The sequence below is a fragment of the Psilocybe cubensis genome, chromosome 7, assembly GCF_017499595.1.
Source record: "Psilocybe cubensis strain MGC-MH-2018 chromosome 7, whole genome shotgun sequence".
In the NCBI taxonomy this organism is placed as follows: domain Eukaryota; kingdom Fungi; phylum Basidiomycota; class Agaricomycetes; order Agaricales; family Agrocybaceae; genus Psilocybe; species Psilocybe cubensis.
Genome location: NC_063005.1, coordinates 1,621,354 through 1,640,833, shown reverse-complemented (window position 1 = coordinate 1,640,833; position 19,480 = coordinate 1,621,354). Strand labels below are relative to the sequence as shown.

The window sequence follows — 19,480 nt, the reverse complement described above, 5'->3', positions numbered from 1 at the left end:
ATCTGGTTTACCGTCTACCGCTTCTTCCTGTCTCTTCGAAAACCCCCAGGTGTTGCCAACCACGTCGGGTCTCATTCCAGTGAGTATCTTTATGCGTTCTTTCACAACCTTTTCCATTCGCATTGTCCTTGTTACTTTTGCGATCTTCGGCCAGGCACCGAATCTGTGACGCTCATAGTGCTAATTCTTACCACAGTTGTCCTTGTCCCTCTCCTTGTCATAAATGTCCTCTCGACCCCTCCAGCCATCCGAATATGAGATACAGCGCGAGGTGGAGGCCCTTAGGGACCTTAGGAGACGGTCAACAACCCCTGGTGCTCTGACCATCGACCCAGACTTACCCAATCAATCTCCACCTTCTTCTCCAACTGCTCAGTATTGGGTCGGCAAAACACCTGCTGCGTCAGCGCCTTCCCCAGATTCCAACTTCATCAACAGCAATGTCCAGGGGCTTCCTTCACCCGATCCTGCCACTAGTCCAGGGAGTAGTCGCACAGCAGATCCTGCCCCAAACAACCCATCAGATGACCCTCTCCACCTCTTCTGGGTTCCAGCGAGTTTGCATCCCGAAATCGCACCTGCAGAATTTCGCGCTTTTTTGAAGGAACATGCCAGATCTCCGCCAGATGGTCAACCGACATCACCTTCCTCATTGTCCTCCTCTTCGAGTCTCAATCGTAAACGGTCTATGCTGAGTAGACAGTACCGACCACAGGAAAACGATGGAGTCGAGGAGGAAAACATTGTCCCGCTCAAGAGGAATCGCAGTTTGATGTACCCAACCAATCCTGGTCCACAATTAACCATCAGCGATCTACAAAAATTGGAGGAGCTGGCAGAAGAAGCATCGGAGAGTGATGACCCTTCCCGACTCCGAAGTGTCTTAAGAAGGAGCTTGAGTTTAAACATCTCTCCTTCCGGTATGATAATTGTCTCTCTTCAATGATAATTGTGTTCACAGAACGTGGGGTTTTAGCTATTATGATGGATGAGGTGCCCGACATGGGTGACGAGGCAGATGCTCCAATTATTGTCCCACCACCCGGACAAATCCTACGGCGAGCAGCTAGGACGAAGATTCGCAAACCTGGTTTGCCCGGCGATGGCGGCGGTCATAGGTTTGGTGCTTCGCGAAGAGGAGCAAATGCCAACAATACCCCGCCTGTTCCCTCTGAACCTAGGACATCCAGTGACATATCATCAAGCGATCATGGTGATTCTGATTACAGCTCGGTCCTTCGTCGTCCCACAATTTCAGATGATAGTTCTCACCACAATGCAAGGCCCGACTCGTACAGCGAAGAGACGTCTATCTACGATGCTTACGCTCGAGACGATGAAGACGAGGTGAATATACCTGTCGTTCCAGATACCGCTGCATCTCCTCCACCGGCACCACCAATGCAGCTTGAACCAATACCCATTCCAGTAGAAGAGCCGCCTCAGAGACCAATTGATGCAATCCCTTTTCATCAGGAGACTCCTCCTGCGGTTATACATCAACCACAGCCACAACGACTCGCTGTCCCACAACCTACTCAAGAACCCAGCACATCATCAAGAACTCCTTCACCATCAGAAGCTGCTAATGGACGTTTAATCCCTGTTCAATCTTCTCCACCCGCAATCCCGCAAAGTATACCGCCCCAGGTTCGCAAGGAAAAGGAAAAGGACAAGAAGGGGTTATTTTCGAAATGGGGAGGCGACAAAGGTGGCAAGAAAGGCCAGAAGGAAAAGGATCGTGAGGGTCGCGATCGTGTCAACTCTGAGAAAGAAAAAGAATCGGGTTTCTTTGGATCTCTCTTCGGGAAGAAAAAGCAGGACACGGATTACCAGTCGTCGATGACTGGTGGGACTTCGGGACGCGAGGCTGCCCAGGCATTACTTGGAGCTTCCAAGTCATCAAAATCCTACGTGCCTCCAACATCCCCTGGACTGGCTCCTGGAATTGGTGGGAACCCGTATGCAAGATACCCTATTCATGTTGAAAGGGCAATTTACCGACTGAGCCACATCAAGCTTGCGAATCCCAGAAGACCACTATATGAACAAGTTCTTATTAGTAACCTTATGTTTTGGTACTTGGGGGTCATTAATAAGGCTCAGAATCCGTCCACGAGTCCAACGCAATCGGTTGCCAACGGTACCCAAAACTCAGGAAATGGCGATAACCGGGAAGATGCCGAGCAAGAAGAGAGAGAAAGGGAACAGAGAGAAAGAGAAGCAAAAGAAAAAGAGCAGCGCGAAAAGGCAGAAAAGGAAAGGTTGGAAAGAGAGCAACGGGAACGAGAACGAGAAATGGAGCTCAAGAAAAAAGAGTCGGGAAGGCGAGGTCCTCTCACGAAGACGCCTACTGGTGGGCAACCAGGTACACGTCGAGCGGAAACCCCCATTAAGGGCCCTCAATACGAGATGCAGCATCGTGTGATGGAACAAGAATATGGTGGATACAATGGACAGCCTACGCGCAGTTCTACTGCACCCATACCAATGCTCAATGGTGCTCAATCATACCAACGCGTTCAACAACCTGGACCATACACTAATTCTCCTCCCAAGCTGGTGCAGCCACAAGTAAAAGCGCAACCAGAGCAATATTATTACCAGGCGCCTACAGATCCTCACCACAGACCTGGCTTGCCACCGGGGGCGATGGCTCCTGCCGACCAATCAAATTGGATATCTCAACCTTCCTCGCCCACTCATCATATGCACCAGTCAAATCCTTCTAACGTCAATGCACATCGTCGGTCTCGCTCTCCCCCGTCTAATCAACGCCAACAACAACAACACTCTTACTCTCCAAAAAGCTCGCCGATGCAACTCCATAAACTGAACACTTCGCAAGAATCTCTAGGTGATAGGAGCCAGGGGCATAAGAGCCCAGGCAGATCGTTGTCAGCTACTGCTTATACTTCACCCCCGCTAGCCTCTGCAAATGGCAATCTTCGCAAGGGCCATAGCGCTCACGCAACCACTCCGTATGAAAAACGGCCTCGTTCCTCTGAAGGTCGCTCTCAAAGAGGAGAAGAGGAAGATGTCCCTCTAGCTGTCTGGCAACAACAGCAAAGGCGATAAATTAACATTGGTGAAATATCTTCGCTTGTACGCGGCCGGAGGATCGACATCATATTAATTTACTTTGGACACGGCTTCTGTCCGATACTCGTTTTACTGGGATAATCATTCAGATCGTAACACTGTTGGAGACATTTTTCCTTACCTCTTTTCCCCCTATGACCCTATCCATATACTTTGTAACTTTTGCATTCTGTGCGGCTTTCTTTGTCGCCCGGACCACGACCTCAACCTCATTTTTCATACTTTACTACATTACTGTTTAGGCTTTCCCTCATTATCTCGTCTCCTGACAGGAGATATCTTTCTGTTTAACAGCAATGGACGGACAAATTTATCACGATTCGCACCTGGTAGTAACCTGTATACGCAATTAGAAGGATACTGAAGACACAGATACTATTGGTGAATATTGTGAGCCTAAAACATTGTTGTTGAAGACAAGTGCACAATCTTCTAATGGGTTTGCTACCACATCGTGCTCAATAACCTGTAAGATTTATAGCAGTTACGGTTATTCAACATGATCCCCATTTCTCCCCGAGATGTTTTTCAATGGTAATGCAGAATGTAAGTAGCAATTACCGAGTAATGTGTTACAATGAATTTGAATCCTCGGTCAGGTTGAACAAACCATGGCACGTCGATCAGGCACTTGTTGAAGTTATCCGCTTGCCGGCGGCATGCACATACCAATCGGAGATTTAAATTGGTGACGGCATCAACGTCGTTGAGAGGATAGAAGTGTCATTGAGCCCACCGTCTTCAATCTAATACCTGGATAGGTCGTTTCTCACCTTTATTCTATCCTCCCCCATCTTATATACGCCCCACCCGTCATAGATCAACATGATTCTTCTAGAGGTATGACATCCAAAGTTTTTGGGTGATAATGATACTTATTGTTGTCCTCTAGCCTCATAATGTTATCATCCAAACAACAATCTTGGAGAAGATTCTGAAGTAATATACGTCGTTAAGTCCTCGTCAAAGTCTAATCTTACTCTGCGAAGGCCAGGCTCTCTCGATGTTGTCTTTGTTGATTATGACAACGTCCGTTTCCATCTATCAACCCCGGAGCGCAAGACTGTCTTGCTACTTTCTATGAACATCCGCTGCTGGGATGAGCTAGTTCATTATGGCGCGCTCGACGTTTTGAGGAGGGAATATGGGTCTTTGTTATCTGGTCAGGTCGAACCGGATTACAATGTCAGCTTGGTGATCGATTTGGAGCAGGTTCCAACAGATGCGGGTATGTTTCACAGGTTGCCTATATTGGACATGTAGTTTATTGGTCTTTACAGAGTCTCGCGATGCATTTGTGAAGTCTCTCGCATTGCTGAAACGAAATGCCCTTGCTGCGCCATTTGAACGTGGATTTGATACGCAGAAAACCTTGGAAAAGGCAGAGGGACAGGGGGAATTGATGCAAATCCATTATAGAGACGAAGAAGCAATGTATATCCAAGCCGCACCTGACCGTGTAACAGTTATATTCTCTACTGTTTTCAGAGAAGAAACAGACAGAATCTTTGGGAAAGTGTTCCTACAGGTATGAGCAAACTCTCGAGTCTCCGCAGTCGTTTATTTTCTGCCCCTAGGAATTCGTTGATGCGCGACGCCAACCATCTATTCAAAATGCACCACAAGTACTCTACTCCAGCCGGGATCCCCCACTTGAGATTCGCCATATCCCTGGTCTGAGAAACAGCGAAGAAATTGGCTACGTTACATTTGTACTTTTCCCTCAGCATTTCACCACAGCGATCGCACCTTCCACGATCTCTCACATTCAATTATTCCGTGATTATTTGCATTACCACATCAAATGTTCCAAGGCGTATATGCACTCAAGAATGAGGCATCGTGTCACCGAATTCCAGAAGGTCCTCAACAGAGCAAAGACGGAGGTAGCCACAACCGAGAGAAAAACCGCGAGGTATGTTGACTATCAGTATGATTCCAGATGGCGAGCTTATTTTCTGATGTAGCGGACGCACAATGGTATCTCGATGAGGATGAGCGATTCTGCTTGTGACAATCAAGTTCATTTGCATGTACTTCTAGTTATCAATCAACTCGGTGTAGCCCAATCATACGGATGGATCCCTCACACAGTGCGATGTTATTTATCGCTTTATCAAGCCAAGAGTAAAAGACCATTGGTGTGCGATATACATCTAACTAGACTCCCACCTTGGTGCAGAGGAGACTCAAAAAGCCCATGAGTGGCGAATAGCATTCACACTCCCTGACTTCTTACGGAACAAGTAGAGATAGTCTCAGGATGCCATGCAATGCAAGATAACACGCAGTGCGTGTGCAGCATCTAACCTCTGCATGAGGAGATGTAAACCGCAAGGTGATACCGTATACAAGCAGTCTTCTGTGCTTATGTCTCCTCCATTCGGGTGTAACCCTAACAGTTGGCTCAAAAGGAGTTCAGGATTTGCGGGCCGTGTGAAGCATGATGGAAATTCGGCAGAAACTGGCGATTGAAGTGCACTCTATTCTCATTACAGACTGAGTCCGGGTGTTCCGTTGGAGATTGGGTGAGAATCCGAAGAAACAAGCGCGGCAAGCATCGGAGTGACTGCAGAAAGAAGACAACCCTGCCTCCGACATGGCTGAGGTAAGCGACATCACAGAATTTTGGGGTCGATCATAATTCTGTCCCCAGTCTACATATTAAACCACCAACCTTACCTTCTCCCCCTTCTTCCTTCCCCCCACAAGCTTGCTTCGTGCTCGCTCCCCGTGTCATACATAGACTCAGCTATGTCGGCCTACGACCATTCTCGCGTCCAGCAGTTCATAGGTATGACGCGCTCTCTTGGCGTGTCGGCTTCTTTTATTGAATCATTATCCCCCAGGTGGTAACTCGCTGGAGGCAGCACCGCCCAGCAGCGTTCATGATTTTGTAAAGGCGAATGGCGGTCACACCGTCATCACGAAAGTTCGTTGTTCTTATGCGTCTCTGTATCCTTTTCTGACACCACTGTACTTAGGTTCTTATTGCAAATAACGGTTCGCCGCCATGTTGCTAATTACATTATTTCCTCTAACTGCTTATTAAATTAGGTATTGCCGCCGTTAAGGAAATCAGATCCATCCGTCAATGGAGTTACGAGACATTCGGTCGTGAAAGAGAGGTCGAGTTCACCGTAATGGCGACCCCAGAGGACTTGAAAGTCAACGCAGAATATATCAGGATGGCGGACCGTTATATTGAGGTCCCCGGTGGGAGTAACAATAACAATTACGCCAACGTTGACCTCATTGTCGATGTCGCTGAGCGTGCTGGCGTCCACGCCGTATGGGCGGGATGGGGCCATGCCTCAGAAAATCCCCGCCTGCCTGAGAGTTTGGCGGCCAGTAAGCACAAAATAGTCTTTATTGGACCACCAGGAAGTGCAATGAGAAGTTTGGGTGACAAAATTTCTTCCACCATTGTTGCCCAAAGCGCCAATGTCCCCACCATGCCATGGTCCGGCACTGGCATTACGGATACTGTTCTCTCAGAGGCCGGCTACGTTACAGTTCCCGACAGGGCATACGCCGATGCTTGTGTGACTTCCGTCGAAGAAGGTTTGAAGAAAGCCGAGCAGATTGGGTGGCCTGTCATGATTAAGGCCAGTGAAGGGGGTGGAGGAAAAGGTATCCGTAAGGTTGAGGCACCAGAAGCGTTCAAAAACGCATACCACGCTGTAGCTGGAGAGATTCCTGGTATGTTATGATTTACATCGTGTAAAATAAGACCTAATAGTTTATACAGGCTCCCCCATATTCATCATGAAACTTGCTGGTCAGGCTCGCCATTTAGAGGTGCAACTTCTTGCCGATCAGTATGGCGATGCTATATCGCTTTTCGGTCGTGACTGCTCTGTTCAACGTCGCCACCAGAAGATCATTGAAGAAGCACCAGTCACTATTGCAAAGGAAGAGACTTTCGAACAAATGGAACGTGCAGCCGTTCGCCTGTCGAAACTTGTCGGTTATGTTAGTGCTGGTACTGTGGAATGTGTGTACTTTTCTCCTTTCTCATTTTTCCTTTTCATGATATTCACATTTGCTTTTAGATCTTTATAGCCATTCGGAAGATTACTTCTACTTCTTGGAGTTGAATCCCCGTCTTCAAGTCGAGCATCCTACCACCGAGATGGTTACCGGCGTCAACCTTCCAGCCGCACAGCTCCAAATCGCTATGGGTATCCCTCTCCATCGCATTCGTGATATTCGACAGCTTTACGGAGTTGCGCCCAACGGTACCTCAGAAATCGACTTCGACATGACCAACCCTGATTCTAGCAAGTTGCAGCGCAAGCCTCGCCCTAAGGGTCACGTCGTCGCTGTTCGCATCACCGCCGAGAACCCTGATGCGGGTTTTAAACCCTCGTCGGGCTCCATCCAGGAACTTAATTTCCGTTCCAGCACTAATGTGTGGGGTTACTTCTCTGTCAGCACCGCCGGTGGTCTGCACGAATTCGCCGATTCCCAGTTTGGTCACATCTTTGCGTACGGTGAAGACCGTGGGGAGAGTCGTAAGAATATGATCGTCGCCTTGAAAGAGCTTAGCATTAGGGGAGACTTCCGCACGACAGTCGAATATCTCATCAAACTCCTGGAACTTGAAGCTTTCAAGGAGAACACCATCACCACTGGATGGCTCGACTCTCTTATCAGCAACAAACTCACCGCCGAGCGTCCTGATGCGACTCTTGCCGTAGTGTGTGGAGCCGTCACCAAGGCTTACCTTGCTTCCGAGGCTTGTTGGACTGAGTACAAGCGCATTCTTGATAAGGGTCAAGTGCCCGGTCGCGATGTCCTCCGTACAGTCTTCGGCATTGACTTTATCTATGAAAACACTCGTTACTCCTTCACTGCGGCCCGATCATCGTCGACAGTCTGGACCTTGTATTTAAATGGCGGACGTACCATGGTTGGTGCCCGTGCTTTGGCGGATGGTGGATTGTTGGTGCTATTGGATGGCAAGAGCCATTCTATATACTGGCGAGAGGAAGTAGGCGCTCTCCGATTGATGGTCGATGCCAAAACGTGCTTGATTGAACAAGAAAACGATCCCACTCAGCTAAGAAGTCCCAGTCCCGGAAAGCTCATCAGATACTTCCTCGACAGTGGTGACCATGTCAAAGCTGGTGACCAGTACGCTGAGATTGAGGTATGTTTATCACTACAATACGGATCCAACATCTACTGAGTATCACTTCCCAAGGTCATGAAAATGTATATGCCTCTGGTCGCTACTGAAGACGGTATTATTCAGCTGATCAAGCAGCCTGGAGTCAGTCTGGAACCTGGTGACATCCTTGGTGTTCTTACCCTTGATGACCCCGCTCGGGTGAAGCACGCTAAACCTTTTGAAGGCCTTCTCCCACCAATGGGTTCTCCGGGTGTTGTTGGGAACAAACCTCATCAACGTCTGGCTCGCTGCCTCGGCGTTTTGAACGACATTTTGGACGGATTTGATAATCAGTCGGTCATGAATTCTACCTTCAAGGAATTCATAGAGGTTTTGCACGATTCTCAGCTTCCTTACTCTGAGATCAATGCCATCCTTTCGTCGCTCTCTGGGAGAATTCCTCAGAAATTGGAGGACAATATCCGTGCTGCCATCGAGGCTGCTAAAGCCAAGGGACCAAACACAGAATTCCCCGCCGTTCGCGTCAAAAAGCTCATTGACCACTACATCCAAGATTCGATACTTCCTCAAGACCGCGCAATGTTCCGTTCCAAGATTGTTCCCCTGTGTGACGTTGTTGAACGTTTCAGTGGAGGGTTGAAGAATTACATCACGGAAACTATCGCCACATTGTTGTCGCGCTACGAAGCCACTGAAAAGCTCTTCGGTGGGAGCATTGAGGCTCGTGTACTTGCACTCCGTGATCAATACAAAGATAACCTCGATACCGCTGTAAGCCTGGTCCTTAGCCACATCAAGGTCCAAGGCAAGGCCAAACTTGTCCTTGCTATTTTGGACTATGTCAAGAGCAGCAACATCACGGTTTCTAATCCAGAGAGCCGACTTTTCAAGGTGCTACAAGACCTTGCTTCCCTCGAGGCTAAGTACGTGTAATGACATTTCATAAAATACATGCTAATCTCGCTACATCAGGTCGTCTACCTCGGTGTCATTGAAAGCCCGCGAAGTCCTCATTCTTGGCCAGATGCCTTCCTATGAGGAACGTTTGGTTCAAATGGAATCGGTCCTTAAGAATTCAGTGACCAACAATTACTACGGTGAATCAGGCCAAGCACCGAGGTATATTTTCTCGCTTCATAACTTACGAGCAGTACTGATACATGCTCAAGGACCCCCTCGGCCGAAGTTCTCAGGGAACTTACAGATTCACGATATGTTGTCTACGACGTCTTGCCGGCCTTTTTCAACCACGATGATCCAATGGTTCGACTTGGTTTGTACCTGCAATTTATATCTATGTTCAATTTTTTGATTGGGACTGCACAGCTGCCTACGAGGTGTATATTAGGCGCGCCTATAAAGCATATAATTTGCTTTCCATTGATTACGAAGAAGGCGACACCCTTGATGATGGAGAAGTCCCCACTGTTGTAACGTGGCGTTTCAACCTAGGCCAGTCGCACTCTCCTCCCGATACTCCACGCATTGCTTTTGGGTGAGCCATAATCGTCTCATCAAGTATCGCGTGTGAACTGACGTATCCACAGAGGACCTCCCCTCCGCTCGGCGTCTGTCAGTGATCTTACCTATATGATAAACCGACACCAGTCTCAGCCCGTTCGCACTGGAACTATCGCTTCGTTCCCCAACGTCAAAGCCATGGCAAAAGGCTTCGTTAAAGTTGTCTCAATGCTCCCCGCATTCGATGGTCAAGAATTCTCCGAGCGATACGGCCCTAACAGTCAAGCACCAAATGTTGTCAATATTGCTCTTCGTATTTTCCGTGACGAGGATGATATGCCTGAGAACGAGTGGAACAAAGTTGTGATTGACTTCGTCAATAACCATCAGGAGATCCTAGCCCACCGCGGTGTTCGACGCATGTCAATTCTTTTGTGCCGTCGCGGACAATATCCTGTCTATTTTACTTTGCGTGATTTCGATGGTGTTTGGAAGGAAGAGGAAGCTATTCGTAACATCGAACCTGCTTTGGCTTTCCAGCTTGAGCTGAGCCGCCTTTCCAACTACAACTTGACTCCATGCTTCGTCGAGGCGAAGCAGATCCACATCTACCATGCCATTGCTCGCGAAAATCAGCTTGATAACCGATTCTTCATCCGCGCGCTCGTTAGACCCGGTCGTCTACGTGGCTCGATGACTACAGCTGAATATCTTATCTCGGAAACTGACCGACTGGTAACAAGCATCCTTGACGCTCTCGAAATCGTCAGTGCAGAGCACAGAAATGCTGATTGTAACCATATCTTCATGAACTTCGTATACAACCTAGCTGTCGAATACGAGGACGTTCTGGCCGCTATATCCGGGTTTATCGAACGTCACGGTAAACGTTTGTGGCGCCTCCACGTTACTGGCTCTGAAATTCGTATCGCCTTGGAGGATAGTGATGGCAATGTTACTCCGATCCGATGCATTATTGAGAATGTCTCTGGTTTCGTCGTAAACTTCCGTGGATACCAAGAAATCACCACGGATAAGGGCACCACCATCCTCAAGTCCATCGGTGAAAAGGGTCCTTTGCACCTTCAACCAGTTCATCAAGCGTATCCTACCAAGGAGTCTCTTCAACCCAAGCGTTACCAGGCTCATCTTATTGGCACAACTTATGTGTATGATTTCCCTGATCTTTTCTCCAAAGCTCTCCACAACGTTTGGAACAAGGCCCGTAAGACAGACCCCTCTTTGGTTCTTCCCAAAGTCTTCCTGGAGTCAAGGGAACTCGTTTTGGACGAGCACGACAAACTTGCTCTTGTCGACAGGGCACCAGGCAATAACACTTGTGGAATGGTTGGGTGGGTTTTCACCTTGAGGACACCGGAGTTCCCTCAAGGACGCAAAGCTGTCGTCGTTGCCAACGACATCACCTATAAGATTGGTTCCTTCGGTCCATCTGAAGATCAATTCTTTTATCTTGTCACTCAGTACGCTCGTGATTTGGGCTTGCCTCGCATTTACTTGTCGGCCAACTCGGGTGCTCGAATTGGTTTGGCAGAAGAAGCTCTGCCTTTATTCTCTGCCGCTTGGAACGACCCTGCCCGTCCTGAAAAGGGTGTCAACTACCTCTATCTCACTCCTGAAAATTATCTTAAACTCAAGGAGAAAGGACCGGACTCTGTCAGGGCAGTGGAGATTGAAGAGGACGGTGAACGCCGTTTCAAGATTACGGATGTCATTGGCCTTCAAGATGGCCTTGGTGTTGAATGTTTGAAAGGTTCTGGTCTCATTGCCGGGGAAACTTCTAGGGCGTATGAAGATATTTTCACCATCACGTTGGTGACCGCCCGTTCAGTTGGTATTGGGGCTTATCTCGTTCGTCTGGGAGAACGTGCAGTCCAGGTCGAGGGTCAACCTATCATTTTGACTGGGGCTCCTGCTTTGAACAAGGTTCTTGGTAGAGAGGTCTATACCTCTAATCTCCAACTGGGAGGTACCCAGATCATGTTCAAGAACGGTGTGTCTCACTTGACAGCCAGCAGCGATTTACAGGGCGCCAGCCACATCTTAGAATGGCTCTCCTACGTCCCCGAAATCAAAAATGGTCCTCTCCCCATTCGCATGTCACCTGATACTTGGGATCGAGACATCGACTACACTCCCCCTAAAGGAGCCTATGACCCACGTTGGTTTATCGAAGGCAAAGTTGACGAGACTTCGTCGGAGTATCTCAGCGGCTTCTTCGACAAGGACTCGTTCCAAGAGACACTCAGCGGATGGGCGCAAACAGTTGTCGTTGGACGTGCTCGCCTTGGCGGAATCCCCATGGGTGTCATTGCTGTCGAAACCCGCACCATCGAACGTGTCGTCCCTGCCGATCCCGCTAATCCCTCTTCATTCGAGCAGCGTATCATGGAAGCTGGCCAAGTGTGGTACCCCAACTCTGCCTACAAGACTGCTCAAGCTATTTTCGATTTCAACAGGGAGGGTCTGCCATTGATTATCTTCGCCAACTGGCGTGGATTCTCTGGTGGACAACAAGACATGTACGACGAGATCTTGAAGCAGGGCTCGAAGATTGTCGATGGACTTTCAAGCTACAAGCAACCTGTCTTCGTGTACATTGTCCCGAATGGTGAACTTCGCGGAGGTGCCTGGGTTGTCCTTGACCCATCCATCAATTCTGAGCAGATGGAAATGTATGCCGATGTCGAAGCTCGTGCCGGTGTCCTCGAACCTGAAGGTATCGTTGAGATTAAGATGCGCCGTGACAAGATTTTGTCCCTCATGGAAAGGCTGGATTCTACATATGCCTCCTTGAAGCGCGATAGTAAGGATGCCTCGAAATCCCCTGAACAACGTGCCGCCGCATCTGCCGCCCTCACTGAACGGGAGACCCTACTCCAACCGACGTACAAGCAGATCGCGTTGTTATATGCTGATCTTCATGAGTAAGTATATTTTTTTGATCGCTCCTCTGTTTGACTGACAGTGTAATTAGTCGCTCTGGTCGTATGGAAGCCAAAGGTTGCGCCAAACCTGCTGTTTGGAAGAATGCCAGGCGTCACTTCTACTGGGCTCTGCGTGCACGTGTAGCCCGATCCAGCGCTCTGGCAATCCTTGCGGAGGCGACCCCTGAGGCAACGTACCAATATCGCTCACGCTTGCTTGATTCACTGGCTGGTATCGATTCAGATACCGACTATCGCCAAGTGGCTGAAGCCCTTGAGAAGTTGGACCTTTCTCAGACAGTCGCTCAACTCAAGGCGGACCATCTTTTGAGGCAGATGATCGAGTTGACGAAGAGCGACCGTAAAGTTATCTTGGATGGTCTTGTTCGCCTCGCCGACAACTTCTCGGACGAAGAAAGATCTACATTGGCTTCTCTCCTCAAATCTGGCAGTCGTTCGCCAGGTACGTCTTCTGGTTTAGCTTCCACTGTGTATCGGTTGTTGATGTCCTTCTTAGCCCCTCCCTCGTATTCGAATACCACTGCGTAGAGGCATCTGAGTATCAACTTGGTGTATTCCCTTATTTCGTTGTAAAGTACTAGTATCATTGCATGTTCATTATTTCTTCTACATTCAGTAATACCTCTTGCATCCTTATTCCCTTTTTGCTTATCATCACATAGAGCACGTATAGAATTTTCATTTCTTCTGACACTTTACACGCACACCGACACATGAGAGAATGAGAGTCTAAGAGAGGCCGCGCGGTGGCGCAATCCCGAAACAAGTCCGGGCCGGACTTCACAAACAGTTGGGAGGTTTGTTGTCTCTTCGTTCTTGATAACAACACCTCGGAGATTCTCCACCATCTGTGCTCTGAATTTGTCTTTGCCTTAGTGCAACTACCGTCACGAAATCGACGATAACAAACTAGCCAAACGTTTGCAAGACGGGCCGGGATGGGTCACCTCATCACATTGGCTACGTAAACTTTGTCCTTACTTCCTTAACCCCGTCACCAACTAAGCCATGCCTTCTCAAGATGGTATATTCTTTGCTTTACCAATGCTACTACTATTTTTGATCAAGATCAAGCTCTCTCAATCAATGGGCTTTAGATTTTCAGGTGGGTATGCTGTTAGTAGGGAGTGCTTCTCACAGTTCTCCTAATACATGGCCAGGGAAACTATGAACGAATTTTAGCAAGTATCGCCATTGCAAAGGAACGTGGAGCGACTTTGCGAGTAGGTCCAGAACTTGAAATTCCGTAAGCTCTGTTCTTTGGTTAATTATCTCTTGCAAAATACTGAGATACATGACAGTGGATATGGTTGTCTAGACCACTTTCTCGAAGGTTAGTATATCATTATGAATCTAGGATCATTGCTGACCATCAGCATAGGTGATACGATCCTTCATTCTTGGGAGGTACTCGCAAAGATTCTGTCTTCCGAGGAAACGATGGGAATAATTTGTGACATTGGAATGTGAGTTCGCCTTGTCTTCATGAGGCCCATCAGCTTTGCTTATATCGATTTAGGCCCGTGGTCCATAAGAACGTCATTTATAATTGTCGTGTTATTGTTCATGACAAAAAGGTATTACTTATCCGTCCCAAAATGTGGCTAGCCAACGACGGAAATTATCGGGAATTGCGGTATTTCACCCCTTGGACGAAGCATAGGCAATGGGAAGATCATTATTTGCCTCGAATCATCCAGGCAGTTACTAAACAGGTCATACATCATACATAATATGAATCGACATATTCTCAACCCTTGTAACAGACTAAAGTTCCGTTCGGTGACGCGGTAATTAGTACTGTGGATACGTGTATTGGGGTAGAACTATGTGAAGAACTCTTTACACCTGCTAGGTTGGTAGTTCACAGTATTTTTTACAATGTTAAATAGGCTGATCCATGTCCTTAGTCCACACATACTCATGGGTCTGGATGGCGTAGAAATATTCACAAACTCAAGCGGAAGTCACCACGAGTTGAGAAAGCTATATCGTCGAGTTGAATTGATCAAAGAAGCAACTTTAAAGGTATCTACAGACGTGCTTCTATTTTTCTATTCACCTGAAGTACTTCTAGCTTGGAGGTATATACTTATACGCCAACCAACAAGGATGTGACGGCGATCGTCTATACTACGACGGCTGTGCCATGATAGCGGTTAATGGGCGAGTGGTAGCTCAAGGGTCTCAATTTTCTTTATCGGACGTTGAAGTTGTGACTGCAACGGTCGATATCGAAGATGTCAGGGCTCATCGAGCAAAGTCAAGTAGAAGCATGCAAGCTGCATCATCAGAATCTTACCATAGAGTGGAAGTCGACTTCGCTCTAACAAGAGGCAAATTTGATGAAATAAAGGAAGAAGATATGGCTGGTCTTATAGGAAGTAAATCTATTCCTGTGAAATATCATCTTCCCGAGGAGGAAATTGCGTAAGTACTGCAGCGTCTAAATCAACAAAGCGAAGATCACTCAACACCCCATGTTTACATATTTTTCTAGCCTAGGCCCTGCTTGCTGGCTTTGGGATTACTTGCGGCGCTCACGAACTCAGGGTTATTTTATTCCTCTTAGCGGTGGAATTGATAGCTGCGCTACTGCCGTCATTGTATACTCTATGTGCAGACTGGTTGCAGAAGCTGCCGCCAGGGGAGGTGACAAATTAGTTCATTGTCCGAAAGGGGACTTAAAAATCATTTCACTGATTCGCTCTGTTCAGAAAGACAAGTCATTGCAGACGCAAGACGGATGACTGGCGAACCCGAAGATTCAGAGTACCTGCCACTCGATCCCCGTGAATTTTCAAATAGAATATTCCATACTTGTTACATGGGCACGGAGAATTCCAGCAATGAAACCAGACAAAGAGCTAAACAACTTTCAGAGGCAATTGGCGGGTAAAGGGCTTGATTTTGATTCGGAGTTCTTTAATCTAACAAATATTTAGTTATCACATAGATCTTAACATGGACAGTGTTGTCACTGCGGTTCGACAACTTTTCGGATTCGTCACCGGGGCTCGCCCTCAATTCAGATCCCAAGGCGGCTCAAATGCAGAAAACCTGGCGTTACAAAACATACAAGTGAGATTTTGGACCACTCGACAACTTGACTAATTCTAACATCTAGACTTTTTAGGCTAGACTGAGAATGGTTCTCGCATACATGTTTGCTCAGCTTTTACCTTGGGTTAGAGGTAAAAATGGGGGATTGCTTGTCCTTGGAAGTGCCAACGTCGATGAAAGGTTTTTAATACAAACATTCTTTTTTGGAGCGACACTAAAGCAAGCTACAGTCTTCGTGGCTATCTTACCAAGTATGACTGTTCTTCGGGTGAGTATGGTTCTATTAAAATATATGTCTTGCTGACGTTGGCATATTTGCAGCTGATATTAACCCAATTGGTGGTATCAGCAAAACCGACCTGAAAAAGTTTATAGCATATGCTGAATATTCGTTTAATCTGCCAATTTTGCGAAGGTATTTTTTGCTCCATTATTGGACCTTCGGCACCTTTGTGACAGCGGAATAGTTTCTTAGACGCAGTCCCCACTGCTGAATTGGAACCCATTACAGAGACATATGTTCAGTCTGACGAGGTATTTTGCTCATTGTCTATGACAGGTTGTCATTCGTAACATTATGGATGCTTAGGCAGATATGGGGATGACATATGATGAGTTATCCGTCTTTGGACGCCTTCGAAAAATCGAGAAATGCGGGCCCTACAGCAGTTTTACGAAACTTGTTCATGAATGGGGGTCTTTCTTATCGCCTGTACAGGTAAGTGTAATTCCTACCAGACTTAATAGAGTATAATTGTGTCATCCATTCAGATTGCTGAGAAAGTCAAACTGTTCTTCTTCGAACACGCAAGAAATCGACACAAGATGACCACGTTGACGCCTGCCTATCATGCTGTTAGTTTGTTCATGATAATTTTATCATGATGATGAGCTGAAACAATCCATTCTTTAGGAATCATACAGTCCCGACGATAACAGTGAGTGAGATATACTATACTGCGCCAATATGTCTAACATTCCAATAGGATTTGACCTTCGCCCCTTTTTGTACCCATCTCGTTTCCCGTGGCAATTCAAGAAGATAGACGAAATCGCGGCAGTGTTGCCAGATAGATCTACTCAGGCGCCAGGAGACAAGACGAAGACGGAGTAAATGTACAAATTAATAGGAAATTAACGGCAAATAAGTTAAATAAACACTGGCAGAATATCCATACAGTTTTCTTGATGTAGAAATACAAATGATAAACGGAGGGATAGGGTAACATATGGAAGGGGTATTTGCACTGATGATTGATTATGTCCGTAGGAATCGAGAAAACGCGTTCTGAACATTAACCTTTTTCATGATGGTAGGTTCAGGAGCTGTCAACGCAAATCAGAGATGCCTCGAATAAAAATACAATAACACGTACGATCTGTTAGACCTTCATCTTTTACTTTTCGTTTGATGCTATCCATGATTTCACTAACAGCAGAGCGGTCAAAATCACCTCGTGATTTCATTAGACCTTCAACGAATGCGATGTTTGGACCATGAACTTTGGCAAAAGCCCAGAATGAGAGGAAGGCAATATCCTTCGAAGCCTCCAGCATGGCAAGGATTAATTCTAGGACTTCAAATCGTGCCTCTACTTCCTTAGTGGGAGCCAACGTGATGAAGAACTGGAAAACTTCTGTAATATCCTCTTTAAACCTTTCTGCTGCCATAGGCATCTTCAGTTTCGGCGCGTTAGCAAGGGCATTGAGGTACGTCAAAAGGAATGTGTCGATGAGGTCCTCTACGAGCAATTCGAGTAAGGAAGAATTGAGATAGCTTTGATAGTCTGTCATATAATCTCTCATGGTCTCAACAATCTGTTTCATAACCCCATCGTACCAGGGAAGTTGGAAGAGGTTCTTGGTGGCAGGTTTAAGATCGTTAAATATTATATCGATGAGGGTTTGCATGCATTTCTTCGCCACGTCCAGGTAGCCGTCAATGGCATCATTGAGTCGTTCATTAATTGGGACCCTATATTTTTCAGAAACCAGTGGTTCGATACGAGCAAGCAATGATTCAGAGAAATCTGCGGATTTGATCTGGTCGTTGGCCAATGCGATACAGTACTCCACAAGACCTCCGGCAACCTCTTCGGGCTTCTCAATTTGCTTCTTGAATTCGGTTTCGACAACTTTGGACCACTGATCTTGAATGCCGCGCATAACCCTGTTGGTTTCTCCGACGACTCGGGCAAGAATCGCACCTTGGCCACTCTCAGTAGCAAGATCAATTTGTTGATTGACCATTTGGAAGAGGATGATGCCACCCTGAGTCCCATAGAGCCCGTCGCTGTCCAGTTCAGGAGGCTCGCTGCGTTTAGTGAATTCGGCAACTTCAGTTTTCATGAGATTCTTCGACCATTCGTCAAGTTTTCGTATGATGAGTTGCACATAATCCTCAATAAGAGTTTGTTCCTTTCCATCCAACAGCGGGGGCTCAAGCAATTCCGGGTTAACGTTGAGCTCCTTCATATTAGCTTTATACTCCTTTAGCCAGTCGTAAAGGGTCAAAAGGACGCTTGCGTCCGATTTTGCGGTCGCGATCTTTTTGACAACTCCATTGAGGGCTTTGTGGTATTCCCGGAGGTAAAGAGAGTAGATATCGTAGTCCTTTGGGAAGCAAGGGACCACATCACTCTCGACTCGAAGAATGTCTTGATATAACCACGTCAGACTACCAAGAAAAGCGACGGGGTTGTCTTCCGAGCTCTTATATGCATCTTCAATCTTGTCATGAATCGACTGGGTAATAGCCTTCATTATTTTGGAGCGATAATGCTTGAGCACTCGCGCATCCGCTTGTAACGATTTAAATTTGAGCGCAGCATCGATTTTGGCTGCTTTCTTGACAAAACGCATAACAACTGTCTGAAGACATGGCTATGAGCCATGAAAACAATCTCGTGAAATAGTATCCTACCTTTTCATCTTCTTTGCCTTCTACTTCTGCTATCTTGATCAATTTTACAACAACATCGGAATGGCCTGCTCGAACCAGCGGTAGCACATTCTGAGCCAATTGAAGTATGTGTTCATCGAAAGCTGCGATCATCTTATTCAAGCGTTCGAACCATCTAGTTAAAGTTTCCTGTGACTTTGCAGACGCCTTCTTGGCTTGATGCATAGTTTGGTTCCGAAAGCGTTCAAGTTGGTTGAGTTGAAAGTGTATAATTAAGAGATTAGGGGACGGCCCGATGATTTCTCTGCTGTCAGCAGCAAGCATTTGTTCCAGATCGTCCAATTGAGCAGCCATATCAAGCAGATTGTTGACCATTTCTTCAGTCGATTCAAAATTGCGGTGAACCATGGATACCTATAGGAAGTCATTATAATGAACCTTGACGGGAAAGCGGACAACAACTCACTCTGCTAATCTGATCGAATGTAGCTACACGGACAGAGGGATCTTCACATTCCTTCTCTATAGTCATCATTTCATCCTTAATAGCCTGGACATTATCTCGAGTGCTCAAGAATTTCTTCAAGCCAAGCCGTGTTGCCTGTAATTGTTCCTTGACGCCATTTTTAAGCCTAGTATCGATAGAGGCTTTCTCTTTCTCTAGTTTCTTTCGGAAAGCAGAGACTTTCACAAGGTCATCCGGAGACTGTAGGTATTCGCCAATAGCCTGAGCAGCAGATACAGGACCTGCAGGGGCTGCCATGCAGGAGGAAAACAAGGGCAACGGTGTGATGATGGGCGGCAGCGCGCGCCGGAGGAGTCCATTGTGTTGGTCCCACGTGCCGTCAG

General features: G+C 47.0%; 5 protein-coding genes across 5 annotated transcripts; 4 read left to right on the top strand and 1 right to left on the bottom strand.

Annotated features, from left to right (window-relative positions):
- Positions 1 to 223: 223 nt before the first annotated feature.
- On the top strand, positions 224 to 3,078 carry JR316_0008047 (Protein zds1; the record flags this gene model as incomplete). The annotated part of the gene is made up of 2 exons (XM_047893763.1): positions 224 to 920; positions 977 to 3,078. The coding sequence occupies 2 exons, from the start codon at positions 224 to 226 to the stop codon at positions 3,076 to 3,078; spliced, it is 2,799 nt and encodes a 932-aa protein (XP_047747078.1).
- Positions 3,079 to 3,927: 849 nt separating this feature from the next.
- Positions 3,928 to 5,094, top strand: JR316_0008046 (Actin-related protein 2/3 complex subunit 2; the record flags this gene model as incomplete). Its single annotated transcript, XM_047893762.1, has 6 exons — positions 3,928 to 3,942; positions 3,995 to 4,041; positions 4,092 to 4,330; positions 4,383 to 4,630; positions 4,680 to 5,017; positions 5,070 to 5,094. 6 exons carry the CDS (start codon positions 3,928 to 3,930, stop codon positions 5,092 to 5,094), a joined length of 912 nt encoding a protein of 303 aa, XP_047747077.1.
- A 762-nt stretch (positions 5,095 to 5,856) lies between these two features.
- Positions 5,857 to 13,194, top strand: JR316_0008045 (Acetyl-CoA carboxylase; the record flags this gene model as incomplete). The annotated part of the gene is made up of 13 exons (XM_047893761.1): positions 5,857 to 5,896; positions 5,952 to 6,034; positions 6,087 to 6,105; positions 6,160 to 6,804; positions 6,854 to 7,099; positions 7,158 to 8,257; positions 8,312 to 9,162; positions 9,212 to 9,358; positions 9,409 to 9,512; positions 9,566 to 9,734; positions 9,787 to 12,645; positions 12,696 to 13,108; positions 13,163 to 13,194. 13 exons carry the CDS (start codon positions 5,857 to 5,859, stop codon positions 13,192 to 13,194), a joined length of 6,708 nt encoding a protein of 2,235 aa, XP_047747076.1.
- Positions 13,195 to 13,604: 410 nt separating this feature from the next.
- On the top strand, positions 13,605 to 16,843 carry JR316_0008044 (glutamine-dependent NAD(+) synthetase; the record flags this gene model as incomplete). Its single annotated transcript, XM_047893760.1, has 20 exons — positions 13,605 to 13,630; positions 13,741 to 13,771; positions 13,827 to 13,912; positions 13,968 to 13,999; positions 14,048 to 14,132; positions 14,186 to 14,381; positions 14,433 to 14,521; positions 14,577 to 14,694; positions 14,744 to 15,096; positions 15,167 to 15,318; positions 15,384 to 15,561; positions 15,612 to 15,747; positions 15,803 to 15,909; positions 15,960 to 15,997; positions 16,051 to 16,144; positions 16,197 to 16,263; positions 16,319 to 16,447; positions 16,501 to 16,584; positions 16,643 to 16,667; positions 16,716 to 16,843. 20 exons carry the CDS (start codon positions 13,605 to 13,607, stop codon positions 16,841 to 16,843), a joined length of 2,154 nt encoding a protein of 717 aa, XP_047747075.1.
- Positions 16,844 to 16,987: 144 nt separating this feature from the next.
- On the bottom strand, positions 16,988 to 19,394 carry JR316_0008043 (Exocyst complex component sec6; the record flags this gene model as incomplete). Its single annotated transcript, XM_047893759.1, has 4 exons — positions 16,988 to 17,055; positions 17,106 to 18,600; positions 18,653 to 19,045; positions 19,098 to 19,394. The coding sequence occupies 4 exons, from the start codon at positions 19,392 to 19,394 to the stop codon at positions 16,988 to 16,990; spliced, it is 2,253 nt and encodes a 750-aa protein (XP_047747074.1).
- Positions 19,395 to 19,480: the final 86 nt, after the last annotated feature.